The sequence below is a fragment of the Ceratosolen solmsi genome, unplaced genomic scaffold (assembly GCF_000503995.2).
Source record: "Ceratosolen solmsi marchali unplaced genomic scaffold, CerSol_1.0 scaffold41, whole genome shotgun sequence".
Taxonomy (NCBI): Eukaryota; Metazoa; Arthropoda; class Insecta; order Hymenoptera; family Agaonidae; genus Ceratosolen; species Ceratosolen solmsi.
This window is the reverse complement of record NW_011948424.1, coordinates 6,773,709-6,789,459: the sequence shown is the minus strand read 5'-3', so window position 1 is coordinate 6,789,459 and position 15,751 is coordinate 6,773,709. Positions and strand designations below refer to the sequence as shown.

Here is a 15,751-nt window from a genome sequence, read left to right as displayed (position 1 = left end):
GTAAAAGTCGAGGCGTTGAATGATATATTAATGAAATTTATACTTGAGAATTATGTTTTAAAAAGTCTTATAAAACATTTTGAAATATATGGAATTATAGTATTTAAGTATCATTAATAAAAAAGAAATCACTTTTTATAATAAAAAAATCGAAAAATTCTATTATCATTTGCATATATACACAAAGATACAACTATAATGAACTTACCTAATATATCATTCGGTATGATGTAAGATTTTATCAATTATAAAACTTTGCAATGAGAAGATTGAATAAAATTTTACGATCGAATAAGCATTATTTAAAAAAAAAAAAATACCATTTTTGTGTTACCTGAAGAACCATTAATTATTTATATTGTTGATTACTCATTTTTATTTGTAATATTAAAATTTTCAAATTTTCTTAAAATAGTCAATTGTGCATATATTATTTTCATTGAATTTTATTAAGTTAATGTATTTGTTATTCAACGTCTCAAATGAAAAATGACTATAGACGTAATTTGTTAACTCGTTTTAAGGTCGATGATTGATAAAAGCATATAGATATCAAAATTAAATTTTTAACTATAGATCATATATGTAGATACGCTTACTTTTCAACATATAATAATATCGACCCTAGGACAGTGACGTGCAAAAAAGGTCTAAAATGAAATAAAGAGAAAGAGAGTCATTATTTTCATCGTTACACTAAATAACTAGAAAGTTTTTATATTAGCTAGAGACAATAACGCGTTATGTTTCTTCAATTTGCCAGCATATAGACAATGTATAAGAAAGTGATCGTATATGTCATATACACACTTGGTTACACGCGCGCGCACACACGATTATATATTTACACGGATTGAACTAAAATAATATTGGACAATGGGTACGTAGACTTTGAAGATATTGACTCGTTTTTTTTATAAAATTAAACGGTGTTTTCGAAATTATATTCGAAAGCAATATACAGTAAAAATTATTATAATTGATATTTATATTTTTTGTACTATCTTATTCCAAAAAGAGAAGAATTTAATCGTTTTAAAGAAAATTCAAGAGAAGGAATATAAATGAGAATCTCAAATTCTCTATATATTCTATAGTAAAGATATGTTATGATAATTTTTACTAAAATTGATTTACTGCAAAGCCTCAAATCCAAAATCCTGAAATTGCGCGACTGTTGATACAATTGTTACTGACGGATTTGTAAAATATATAATGAAACATTAACTTCATTTGTTACATAAGAAATTACAGTTAAATTACAGCAGTATGGTAAATCGCAAATAAATAATACTGTAAAACGTCCTAAAGACAATATAATCTATTTAAAGAAAAAAAAATAGAAATAAAAAGGGAGATAACCATCTAACGAGATCTCTGATCTCTGATGGCCTATATAACTATGTTTATTGTATAAAATCCGTCAATATAGGTAAAAAAGTAAAAAAAAACGTGCAAAAATACGTCCAAAGTGATAAAAAAAAAAAAATGTTACAAAGTTTCTCTTCCGTTTACAGAAAGTATATAAAAAAAAAAAAAAAAAAAAAAAAAAAAAAAAAAAATACGTTTTCTCCGAGTTTCGGTAACGCATCTATACCGAGTGACAAAAATAAAAAATAATAAAAGAAGCAAGAGAAAAATAAAAAATGTTTAAAAACGACTAACGGCAACCAGCGTTTATGGTACTTCACGAACTTTAACTTTGCTTTACAATATAAGATTATACGGTCATTATAATTTTACATTATTATTTTCACACAAAATCATAATTTCATATTTCCATTTTCTAATTTTCTCCCAACCATATAATACAAATTAACAATTTTTAATTTAATTATTAAATAATAATGATGATGATTATATGTATATATAAATATAATTTAATTTTTGTTATCATGTTCAGTAATTATTTTGTCATTGATGCAAATCGAACGTGCAGAATCAATTAGCAATTAAATTTCTTGAATATGAATGAGTGAGATATCATATTTAATTTGCACATAAATTTTGAAACAGTTACAAACTGTATAAAAGTAACGTATATTGTAATCATTTCAATCTATCAGAAAGAATATGAGATATTTTTATAGATTTTGCCGAAAGCATCGGCCCGCATTACGCGTCAAATCCTGTATTAATATGATGAAATCCTAAAAGAAAAAATGCACGCATAAGATATTTGACACTATATTGCATTAAATTTTACTATATAATAATGATATGAGGAGATATTAACTGTTTATAGAGCATTGATTCTTTATTATATATCCCCTACCCTTCTTATTCGTATATTTTCCTTGATATTGATTGATGGACAAGAAGGACATGGAAAATTATAATTATTATATTTCCAATTATAATCTTCTAATAAAAATTGCATTGTATAATATAATTAGTCATAATAGCAAGCAATTGTTAACGCGTATATATTATATATTAGTATATATTAAGCGAATTAAAGTTGATAATTAATTATTATAAATAATTCTTATCGTTACGATTCATGTATGTGTGATTTCAGTCTTCCGTTTACCATTTAAAAAAGTTTTTTAAACAAGTACAACGTGGCTTCGCGCAAAAGCTGTACTTTCGTATATTACTTCCATTTATCGCTGTAAAAATCGCTGAAGGGAAAAATACATGAGATAATGAACAGCCCGTCAGGAACGCGTTTAAAAGACTTTTTTCCAGGGCACTATGTACAATCGTTTATATTACGAGACGATTTGGTATAGATCAATGCAATATTATCAAGAGCTATAACATGGCGCAACATCGATGTAACACATACACACACACACACACCTTTTTATTAACAAAATTACCAATATAGCAAGACATTTTCTAAAATGCGAGCTTCTAATTTTTATAGTCAATTGTATGTAAATGTTTCGTTAATTACCGACTTAACTGTCCTATTATTCGTACTTATTTTAATAATGAAAGTAAATCCTTAGTTTTATTATTTTATTATTTTATTAACTTTTTATTTTATATAACGAATTATTTTCGCATAATTTATCTTATCGAGCAACCTTTTACAAAAATTTTTGAACAACCGGGTAATGAAATACTATATAAAATAAAAAAAAAAATAAACACTAATTTATATTATATATTACACGTGTTTTTTATCTAAACGATGCAACAATTGGTTCGGGATTTGAGCAAAGTGTAAGAAGAAATAAAATAAAAAACTTACAATCTCCTCGTTCGTTTCTTGTTGAAATTTCATTTTATTGCGGATTAAAAAAATTCATTATATTATGCATACATTATGCATTACAAATATTCATTATGAAGACATTTAAAAAATAATATATTAAAAAATCTTTAATGTAATAACTTAGGTATAACAATTACAAATATATTAAGATGAAAAAATAAGTAATCAAATAATACGTATAAATATAGAGTTTAAAGTACTTAAAGAAATAACAATGAGCAATCCGATAAAATTTAGATAAAAGCGAAAATTATCATCACTGTTTGAAACAAGACAGAGCCGAAAAACGTTTTAAAATTACGGAATAAATGGCCACGTTTAATCTCGAATTTAAATATGTATTATTCATTTGAAGGATTTAATTCCAACATATGTTGATTGAGACGATTAATCTCTTGGAATACATTAAATATAAGAAACTTTAAAAAAGAAGAAGAAAAACAGCTTAATAGATAAAGGACGTTGAAATATGACATACGGTACATGTAAAATACAATATTAATTATAAATGCCCAGGTTTTTGCAATTTTGCGAGTACTACATTTCCCAATAATAAATAGTGAAAATTGAGTTATAATGCAAAATATGATTTTCGACTCTGTCATTAGGTTTAGCATAATGTGCAAGTTTATTATTCATTAGAAAACAAGTAAATAAATAAAATTTAGAAAAATAATGCTCTAAGTTGTATGTGCAAATAAAGACTGTCAGTGATATGAATTAACAAGTGAAATAAAAAATAATGTATATGTGTTGGAAAATAAATAAACGCTAACGCGCATATAAAGGAATGAAAAAAGCTTAATTGTTATATATGTTAATTGTTCGACGTAACTGCATCCAAGGAAGTATGTAAACATAAAAATAAAAAAAAATAATATAATCGAAGAAGCCTGCAAATAATCGTTATTACTCGCCTTATGTATTTATTGATTCATTAATTTATTTGTTTAATTACTTCAGCTACATAATAGATATTTACTACTACATACAATTCTATCAAAACCAAAAGTAATATTCGATAATAAACCAAATTTATCTAATAAAGTATTGGAAATATAAAATATAAGCAGACTACACATACACATACATAAACGGAAGATGAAGCCCAAGTAACAATCACTTTAATCGAATAACATTGACATCGATCTATCGATTGGTTAGGCGTCAAGAAGAAGTATAAAAAATACTTCAAACGTAACGAATAATAATGGAAAAATTGCGAATAATAATTAGATACACATATATGGTATTAATGAATTGTGAATTTACGATATAAAAATCTCAATAGAAATACAATTGCAAGATTTTATGAAGTTTATGAAAAAAGAAAAACGTGTTAACTTCTATGTGACATTAAAGAATTGGAAGATCGAATTAGTTAAAAGAAAATATATAAATAATAAGAATACTTATTAATTTGTTAGGATCTGCTGGTGCGTTATTGATCGGAGGCATAAAATGAAAAATATTTTCTTCTCCAAGGCTCTTCGATGATTAGTTCCTCCGCAATTGCGTGTCTAATGTACGAAATAAATAAGTATAATCGAAAAGGACGTCGTATTGCAAAGTTACATCGAAATTTCCTTGGTCTTAAGTTCAATCAGTTAAAGACGACACTTATACAATATTCTTATATATAAAATTTACAATTTTGAAAGGCCATATTTATAGATATAACCAATAAATGTGCGTGCTACGTATGTATTTAAAGAGAGATCCCAATTCCAGGTTTAAAAGGAGAAACACTAGTTTATTTTTATTATAACGATAGTAATATTACAGACTTACGAATAAAATTAATTATTAATAATACCTATTGCCATTTTAATTTGAAAATTGCCAATATTATGAAATGGTCGACAAAGTATTTGCGAGCTAATGTATTTATATATAATTCATTGAATACGATTTAGTATATTGTCCAAGGAAATACTTAAACTAAGATTATACAAATGTCATGAAATGTTTCTAAAACGAAAAGTTTAATGTCGATAATTTTAATTAATTTATACGTCAAAAAGGAAGTTGGCTTTATTTTTAATACCAATAATAAATGATGTATTTTTTTAAATGATATAGTTGAAATAAATACTTAAATATCATTAATAATTCATAAAGTGATACTCCTATCTTATTACATAATTCGTACATAGACAAAACGTATCTTCTATTATACGAAGGGTATTTTTTTTTGTTTTTTTTTGTTTTTTTTTTTGTTTTTTGTTTTTTGTTTTTTTTGTTGTTGTTGTTATTGTTGTTATGGAACATACGTAAATATAAAAAAAGAAAATTTCGGTGAAGCTTTTGCAACGTTTTTATCGAACAATATGAATATGGAATATGCATTTATTAAAGGAGTAGTGAAATCGACAGTAGCGTAATAAAGCAAGAGCATATATAAAAATCCTTTAGCTGGTATGGAAAGAAGCGACATGGTGCGCATGAGCTATCGTTCAAAATAAGAATATGTCTTTCATTAATTAACTAAAATGTCGAGTACAAGTCGTATAGAAAACTAATGATGAACAGTCGATGTATTGTGATGTAAAGGATATGAAATGAGCCTCGCACACCCGATGAAAGACTTTCATGAGAATCGTGACGATCTGGTGTATTAAGCATAGCGCAAAACATTGTGAAATAAATAAAGTCTGGATTAGGAATTGCAATATTTTCATTGATATGACTATTAAGGAATTATCGAGAGAAATGAAAAGCCAAAAATTGATGATAAAAGAGAAGAGACACGGGAGAGGATCGTACGATATACGAGAGAGGGAGCAAGAGAGTGTGAGATACTGAGGAAGGATACGAAAATATACGTTTATATTTTTACTTGAGAGAAAAAAAATGGTTGTAATAACGTTTTTTTATAAAAATCAAATTATTAATAAAACGATAAGTCCGTAATTTATGGAAAGCTCCAGCGATATTATTTTTCTAGAATAAATAATATATTTAAATGAAAAAGAATTTTAAGAGTTGATAAAATAAAGTGAATTTACTGTTACTAAGAATTATGGCGAAACGGTTTAAGCATATTGAGATACAGAAGAATTAACAAAATTAAGTCGTTAAATTGGACTTGGCAAAAGTACGCTTAGCGTGTAAAGAAATTCAATTTCTATTATTGAAATTTACTTAATTGTTCGCATAAATGGAACAGATATGACATAATATTTGCATACATTTATTCGATTGATTTAAAAGAAGAAAAATTTTATGAAAGGAAACTCTAATGAAACCAAGAATTTACTTTACAGTTCCGTTATTGAAGGAAATGCTAATTTTCAAAATTGCCATGTTTAATTTAAAATTTACTTCTTACAAATCCTAATAAGAAAAAATAATATACACAATACTTTTCATATACTTTCTCTCTCGCGATCACGTAAAGTAATATTTTTACATTTGTTATACATATCTCTAATTCGAATCTTTCTCACTAATTATGCCTTTTGTACGAACAATCGAAATACAGTGAATGTATTGCCATCACTTTATTCTTCTTTCGTCGAACACACAAATTTGCTAAGGCGTTTGTTAATGATATTATATAATATGTAAATGCGTATAGTATTTCGTAACAAGCTTCATGCGGGATTGAGAATTTTTCAAAAATTATTATGTAGAGAACTGGATGCTCCATCCACGTTTCGTCGTAAGAATACATAACAAACAAACAAAACAAAAAAACAAACGAACGAACGAACAAAAAAAAAACAAAAAACAAAAAATAATAAGAAGAAAGAAACATATGAATAGAATAAAAGTTACCTGTAAGTTGGGAATGAGAATTTAGTGTATTGTATTCGCATAATTAAAAAAGGAATAGCAGCTACAAGAAGAGCTAATGGATAAAAAAAGCAAGATTAAACGGCGTAGCAAAAGAAGAACGAGTAGACAAAATAATAAGAGAAAGATAAATAAATAGTTAGATAGGTAGATAGAGAAATAGATATATAGATAGGTAAATAAGTAAATAGACAGAATAAAAAACAGAAGTGAGAAAGAGCGAGACAGGCAATGTGTGTGTGTGAGAGAGAGAGAGAGAGAGAGAGAGAGAGAGTTAGAAACGAATGTAAATCGTGTGCATGTAAGATGTATATGATGCCGTAAGTGTGATGTTCCGTGTATGTAAATCATGTTACGTGTAATGTCATGTATCCTAAGATTATAACACGGCATTTTACGCAAACAATGACGCATACAAATGAAATGTAATACATGTATTGAATTACCCCTAAATACAGCCATTTTATAATGGATAATTATTATTGTTTTCATTTCTCAGATCCTTCCTTCTTAATCCTTTCGCTATAATAATACATATATGTAAGTAATATATGTACTTTATTAAAAAGCATTGCAATTTATATCAATGAATATGAAATCTTACTTTATAAGAATATTATAAAAAAAAAAAAAAAATTAATAAATAAATAAATAATAAAATCGGTTAATAATTAATACTTGGATAATAAAATATAAAGAAGTATATAAAAGCCATAGAACGACACTCAATTGCAATATTATAAACGCAATTACGCTTTTCTTCACGATTCATGAAAAATATTAGATGTACTAGTTCTTCAACTTTTATTATAATGTTTTCAATAGTTATTAATTTAAATTAAATATCAGTAATACAAAATTTCTGAATTTCTTCTGAATTCTAAATAACATAAGAATATAAAATAATTAACTATTGCTAAATTCTTTGAATGTCGTAGAAAATAAATTTCTAATAATAATGAATGATGAATATTATGATGATAATAATAAAATAATGATGAAAATTTGCGTTTTAATACAATTAGATTTCATTATATGTTATAAAAATGAAAACAATATTTACTTTTAATTTTCTTTTTATGTTAGCAACTACGCAATTATGTATATATTAATTATGTCTTTAGATATTTATAATAAAAGAGTATTTATTAAAATTATAGTTAGAATAAAAATTACAGAATTCATGTTGATTAAGTTTGTTAAAATCTTAGATCATAATTATTTTATATGTTATAAATAAATAGTTCGATTAATATTTACTTACATTGGTGATTTGAATATTCACGTATGATCAAATATGCCAGATATTTTATAATTACTAAAAACAATAAACTATCGAGGCGGATGATTTCATGAAATATTGTACATCAGTATCAATTATTATTTATAACTGTTAAGGTATAAAAATAAACCTTTTGTCAATCAGAATTATAATTGCTTCTTCCTTCCCTTTTCATTCCGTAGCTTCGATTCTGATTAAGCGATCATTTATTGTAATTGATAATTATATTACAAGTAAATTTTAAATAAATTTATAGAGTTATGCGGTTCACATTTCTTTATTAAATATTCTAAATATTTTAAATGAATACGCTTTAAAAAATATTTTTGCTCGTAAAAAAATACCATTTCACATTTTACAATTATAAATATATTGATAATATAGAATTTTTGTTTAGAAGCCGTGTAGATCTAAAAATGATACTTAGTTTTTATTACAAGAGTGCATGTGTGTGTGTTTTTTTTTTCAACATTTCATCGATCCTTCTTGAGGCGCCAAATATTATAAAAATAATAAAGTAAATATTTAATAATAAATCGTAAATTCGAAGATAATATAATTGTATACTGTATACTGATTTAAAGAAAATGACGATTAATAATATCTTTCCAAATACTTCTACTTTTCTAACGATAATAATTTGTATGTAAGCGAATATTGTGAAAATAGTTATATTTACTCGTATATTTCATTATTAGAAACTCGTTCATCATAGTTAATATTACATTTAAGTAAGTCTAAGTAAATTGAAATAAACGTTGAATAACGACTATAGAATCAGCTAATTAAAAATGTTATTAGTAATTAATACATCATTAAATATAATACAATTATCAGTACAATAGAAATATGATTATAACGATTTAACCAGATATGCTTTTGATGATTTTAACTCATTACGTGACAGAACGTCTGTCTTATATAAGAAAGACACTGTTCAGCCAATTCAAATACAAGCCTATAAATAAAAATTAAATAAAATTCAAAACTAACAATAATTTTTTGATAAATAATTTGATAAAATAATTTATTAAATTGAATATTAACGATTACATAATATCTATCATTGCGTAATATCTAATATTATAATCACAAAAGTGCATAAAATCTATTTTTAGATTTAAATTTTAGAGTTATTAACTGATCTTTTACTCTTAATTAAGACGGTTTTTTAATTTATTTTAGTATTTTTCCAGTACTGAAAAGTTGCCCAAACTATACATTTCTAAAAAGTATATCGACAACGAAAACGAAAAGTTTTCACAATCAAAATTAAATATCGTTTTTTAAGGGAGGAAATGTAGTATTTTATAATTACTATACGTTAAAATTAGAAAAACATTAACATAAATTACCTTGAAATTAAAAATTACAAATATATATATATATATATATATATATATATATATATATATATATAAACGAACGTCTGTTATATACTAACAAAAAACAGTAACAAATTGATAAATTATTTAATATAAAATTTTATATTTAGAAAACTTAAGGGCTTTACCTTTCATAAATAATTATTATCATTCTTAAAATATAAAATATTACAACGTAGCATTTGCTTTAATTTTTAAAAAATCGCAATATATTTTTTTAAACGACTGTTTAAATAAAAATTGCCATTTTTTTTTTATCGATATTTTTTTATTAATGATTTAAAAAAATAATAATATAAATATATACAAATTGAATATTGAAAATCAATTTGTTTAGAAATTAGAAATGTTTTATTATTATTAAAAGTAATACAAGCGATGTATACAAACTCAGAATATTCTTAAATTTGAAATTTAGTAGTTTAAACAAATTTTTAATTTGAAACTATAAAGTTATATAAAAGAAAATATAAAGTTTAGAACATTAAAAAAAATATACTTATTCGTTAGAAGGTATAATAAATAAGTTTAAATATAAAATTGTATAAATTGATTAGAAATAAAAATGTGTAGTTTGTGGACTTGAAATGGCCAATTTGAAATGATATTGAAACTATCGAGCTTCGTTAATATTTTGAGAATATTTTGATTATCTTTAAGAAATTGACAGGCTCTTCTATTATTAAAAATTTGATTTGTTTAATTGTTATCAAACTTTGAATATTAGTATAAAAGTTTTATTTATTAATACTAATTAGTTCATAATAGTCTAAAATATAATTTTGTTTAACTTAATATATGAAATATAATATAATTAATAGAAGTTATGATACCGTTATGATTAATACAATTGCAATAAACAGGATTCGATTAAGTTTTCAACGAGCCACCGCTCTATTTAACTACATGACGATGGAATGATAAAAAAAAAAAAAAAAAAAAAAAAAAAAAAAAAAAAAAAAAAAAAAAAAAAAAAAAAAAAAAAAAAAAAAAAAAAAAAAACAAAAAAAAACAAAAAGATAAATAAAGAAAAGAAAGATCGCTATCCCATGAAAAAAAAAATATTATAACACCTGGCCCAAAGCAATCGTCTACTTAATTCACAAACGTGCTCACTAACAATATCAAAGAATCATTAATCAACCATCAAAACTGTGCGTTTTCATACCATTTCTACTGGCATAAAGATCGTTTATAATTAATTTCCAAATATTTCATAGCCGACTGACATAAAAAATAAATAGTAAACCAGTAAATTAATTTTACGTTGTATTACTTGTTGTATAAAATATGTTTACAAACATTAGTTAATTTATATAGATTTGATTTAGCTTTGAAAAAGTGGCTATTGCATTTTTTTTTTATTTTTTTTTATTTTTTTTTAAACGAATGAAATTAAAAAAAAAAATAATAAAAAAAAATATATATACATATATATATATATATATATATATATATATATATATATATATAAGCAAATGTAAATCAACAAGTATAAACTTGTAAATGTTATTCAGTTTTTATCAAATTTATTGACATGCATGCTAACAAACGCGTTAAAATCTATCTCTCTTTACTCATTCATTTCAAGCACACAATTTCACGCATACATTTGAGCTAGTAAATTTCTATGTTTACATCAAAATAAAAATGAAACGCTTTTAAAAGCGTTACAAAGAAAATAATTCTAATAAAACACTGGCTTACAATTACTCGTAACTGGCTTACGCAATTTTCATATCATTTTTGCCACTGGTTGGAAGTTTTTAAAACTGTATCCAGAGTATTTTATATAGTTTTCCATTCATAGTTTCATCCACTTTTCTTGATAAAAAATAAGTAGATGCAATTGAAAATGTTCGTTTTCAGATGCACGGAACTAAGATCTCCAACACTGAGATACATCTCTTTGTAAATATTATTAATTAGTTTTCTCAATACAAACATGTTTACAATTCGTCTCGTAGCAATGTGTATCTGTTTTTACTGGGGGCCAATTTTTTAAATGTAGACTCCGGTGGTGACGTTGGAACTTTTACTGGTACCGAGTCCAATTGGGGTACATCATTATAACTAGGCCCATAGTGAAATTCTTTATGTAATTTGCCAGAATAAAGATCTTGCAGGAAAGACTTCAATTTACCAGGTATAAAAATATGCTTGAAATCCGAAAATAAATACATGTGACGGAAACTATCGATTGCTATTAATGGCAAATCAGATGTGTTTTTGCCCAAATGATGTAGAGGATGGGCGAATTTGTGTCCATCGGCAGTTAAGAAATTAACGTTTTCTAAAAAAAATATTTTGCATTTGACTACTTTGTACATATGGAATGATGTGTTGATTAAAAAAGAGAGAGAGAGAGAGAGAGACCACGCCAAATACAAATAATTAGGATAATATTTAACAATTAACAAATTAAAATTATTGAAAATTGTTAATCGACAATTATAAAAAATGAAATTTTTTTTAATTATTTTGTTTTTAAAACGAAGTTTGTTTTACTTGCATTTAATAGAAATGCACTAATAAAATATTTTATTACTGCATGTCGAATTATATTTATCGTTGAACATAAAATTTCTTGCTTCGACTAGTAAGTTTGTGCTCTGAGGTATATAAATAAAATAAAATAAAATTTTAAATAAAAACAAAAAAAAACGTACAAAATGAAGGTGAAAAATAATTTGAAAAGATAAATAAACTATTTTATGTACATATTTCTTGCCCGATTTCAATGAATTAAAAAAAAAATGTATATTTGCATTTACATTCGCATCCTGAGTATACTTACGTCTTTCATCGATTAGGGTAGTTGTAACAATGTCCTTATATTGTTTTATACTTTCAGAATCGCTAGGATCATGAAATAGAATAAGAAACGGTAAGCCTTCTTCGGTAAGCTCTTCTGCATTTTCAAACGTAATTTCCCTAACTAATGGCACACACTTCTCTTGAGCCCAGATATTTAATTCATCGTAACTACTTAAGCTACCTTCGTAGGTTTCATCTTCATCGTTTGATAAAGCTTTGTCGGATCGAAATACTATTATCGGTTGTCCAGGAGGATGCATTGCCATGCTAACATTCCTAAACCATAATAAATCATAAATTTAATAGCTACGACATAAGTTAAGTGCATAAAAAAGAGAAAAACGAAAAAAAAAAACAAGAAAGATATAAGACCAGTAATCATCATTAATTATGAATAAAACAAGAAAAAACAATAGAGTACTAGTATAAAATGTGCAATTAGTAAAATATATTTTTCTATCAATTATAATTAACATGTCTTAATTACTTACAGCAAACGAAAATGCTGTCCAATATCACAATTTTCTTTAGAACACGTGCTTGTTAAATGAAGCAAATAGAATGTATTCAATACGTAATGCTATGTCATAAGAAATATATATTGATTAAGATTCTTTATAAATACTCTTACCCAAAGCCAACGTGGAACTGACAGTCTTCCTTTAAATTGCCAGCGACACGTCTAAATAATTCATACTCCGCTACATCTTTTTTATCAAAATAGCCAATTATCATTCTCTTCTTATCGTCCAGATTCTGAAGTTCTTTCAAATCTTGGAACTCCTTAATTGGATCTTCGAGTTGCTTCTTAATAAATTCAACGAATGCTTCAACGGATCGCTGACCTCTATATTCTCTTTTGGAAGGCTGGCCATTCCTTATAACCTTAAGAGTCGGATATTTCGTTATATGAAACCTTGATGCAACAGATGCTAAAACATAAAATTTTCCATAAACTATTTGAATATTGTGTAACTATTGCTGAAAAAAAAAAAAAAAAAAAGAAAGAGATAAAACAACAAATACAAATAATTTATATTTTAATTGGATGAAAAATAAACGTTATAAATTCAGTGAATTTTAGACTATGAATCTATTATAATATTGAAAGAAAGTTGTCATACTGTGTAATATTTTGTAAATATTATTCATCTTTTCCATTAACCTCGCTTCAAATTAAAATACCCATGAGATAAGTAGCGTATTTCAACATTGTACTCTATAATTTATCTCTTAAAATTATGGAATGCAATCGCATCAGCATCGTTATATTTGTACATTGTGAACATTTTTATCGTCTACTTAATAAGAATGTAAACTATTTCTTAATTCAAGCATAGAAGCACTTATACAAATATATCGACCTTTTATTTTCCATCCACCCGTATCTACTAAAAAAAAAATGGACAATGAACATCGATACTTTAAATTAAATTTCTAAATATAGTATAGGCCATAAAAGTTTTTTAAATGACTTGTAGAAAAAAATCGATAAATATATAAAAGAGTAGAATGTCGATATAAAGCGCAAGAAAAAGAATAAAGATATTTTTGAGAAAGCAAGCAGATTTTAAAAAAAAAAAGAAAGTTAAACTTTTAACAAGCGTAAGTCACATTATTACTTACATTCTTTATCACAATCTACCTTTACCATAGCCACTTTGTCAGATTCTGGAAAAGCTTCTCTAACTTTATCCGCTGCTTCATCAAAAATAGGTTGCAGTAAATTACTAAAACGACACCATTCTGCATAAAAATTGATAAATACTAGTTCATTGGAGGCTGTAAATAAAAGACAATTATCGTTTAAATTACATTCACGTAATTTAATAGTAGTGAGTGCAAGAACATAGTCACACATCGGACTAACGATTCAACGTGTAAAGAAAAGAAACATTTTAATCAGTCTTTCATGACTAGTAAATCTTGTTATACACATATAATGCACAAAGATTGCATTTAAATACTTTTGAGTTTCAAAGGTCAATATACAATAAAGCCATGCACTCACCGAACGTCGAGAAAATATTTTCTTGCGTAAGAGATGTTGCACCTCCGCTCACGCCCGTACACTGAATGAATATCTAGAATAAAAGTTATTATTAATTAAAAACAATTAGTTTGCCTGGCTAGTTGTTAATGTTCGTTGCTCCCAAGGCTTCACATCGGTGAAAACAAGCAAGCGCGTATCAGAACTATTAAAAATACATGACTAATACAATGCACTTGAGTTGGAAACTTTGATCGTGAAAAAATCAATCAAACTCGATAATAATGAGAAAGTACATTGGAGGTTATATCAAGTAAGAATTTTGAGGTTAGGCGGAGTGTTCCGTAAACAAGTACAAAAAGTATCTGCAATCCGCTGTCAGTACTCGGAGTCCTTCCCAGCCATGTCGAACGAAACGTGAAAAAGCACTCGACATAACCGGGTACATCAAATAAAATGTAAGCGGCGTCGCGCAATTATTCCGTAGCAGTTGTTCCTTGGGCAGGTCCGCGCTTCTGCTGCGTATTTGTAGAAACCGATGAGAAATGACTTACCAGGAGGCTGCCGAGAGCAACGAGCTTTATGTTGCGATTATCACAGAAGGCCAGCATCTCGTAATATTTATTATGATACGGCAAATGAAGGGTCGATCGGTTATACGGTAACTCTCAACATCGAGCGAGCGGACAGGCGCGCAGCGAGGAAAACTGGAAAACCGCCACGAATGCAGCACACGATGGCAAATTAGGCAAACCAGTAGTAATGGTTAGTTTGGGTTTCCGACGTGAGTAGAAGTAGAGGCTGACGCGTATTATACGTGCCCCAGTAGAATATTACGTGTGGTACGTTTAAGTTGACCTTGACGAGGATCGCTAGGATGTATTATAATAACAAAGGCAATAACGAGGCGCGCGAGACTCGAGAGCGTTTAAAAGCTTTTAAGTGGTATAGAGTGACGTAAATACGAATATATTAATTCAATACGATATAATATAGCAGCATCGATATAAAATACCGAGTAAAAAGTCATATAAAGCTCGTGATTTCTCAATGTAAGGAAAATCACATAAAGTATTTAAAGGTATCAGAGGCCTCGTTAAATAAAGTGTATCGGTGTGTGTACGAAATATGCCAATGACATGTTATATGCGTAAAAACTAAATCGTAAATGTACAAATGTATTAATACAGACAGCACGTCTCTCGCGTGCAATTAAATAAAAGTAATTTCAACTAGAAATTGTCCTTTACCGT

General features: G+C 26.4%; 1 protein-coding gene across 2 annotated transcripts; it reads right to left on the bottom strand.

Annotated features, from left to right (window-relative positions):
- Positions 1–11,184: 11,184 nt before the first annotated feature.
- ERp44 (Endoplasmic reticulum protein 44) lies at positions 11,185–15,283 on the bottom strand. Of its 2 annotated transcripts, XM_011500104.1 has the most exons (7): positions 15,053–15,283; positions 14,520–14,592; positions 14,135–14,290; positions 13,140–13,440; positions 13,000–13,047; positions 12,489–12,784; positions 11,185–11,984 (listed from the first exon to the last, which is right to left on the bottom strand). In XM_011500104.1, the coding sequence occupies exons 1-7, from the start codon at positions 15,107–15,109 to the stop codon at positions 11,641–11,643; spliced, it is 1,275 nt and encodes a 424-aa protein (XP_011498406.1). In that variant the 5' UTR covers positions 15,110–15,283; the 3' UTR covers positions 11,185–11,640. The 2 variants fall into 2 exon arrangements, with proteins under 2 accessions (XP_011498406.1, XP_011498407.1); XM_011500105.1 differs by lacking the exon at positions 13,000–13,047 and having other exon boundaries at positions 11,186–11,984.
- Positions 15,284–15,751: the final 468 nt, after the last annotated feature.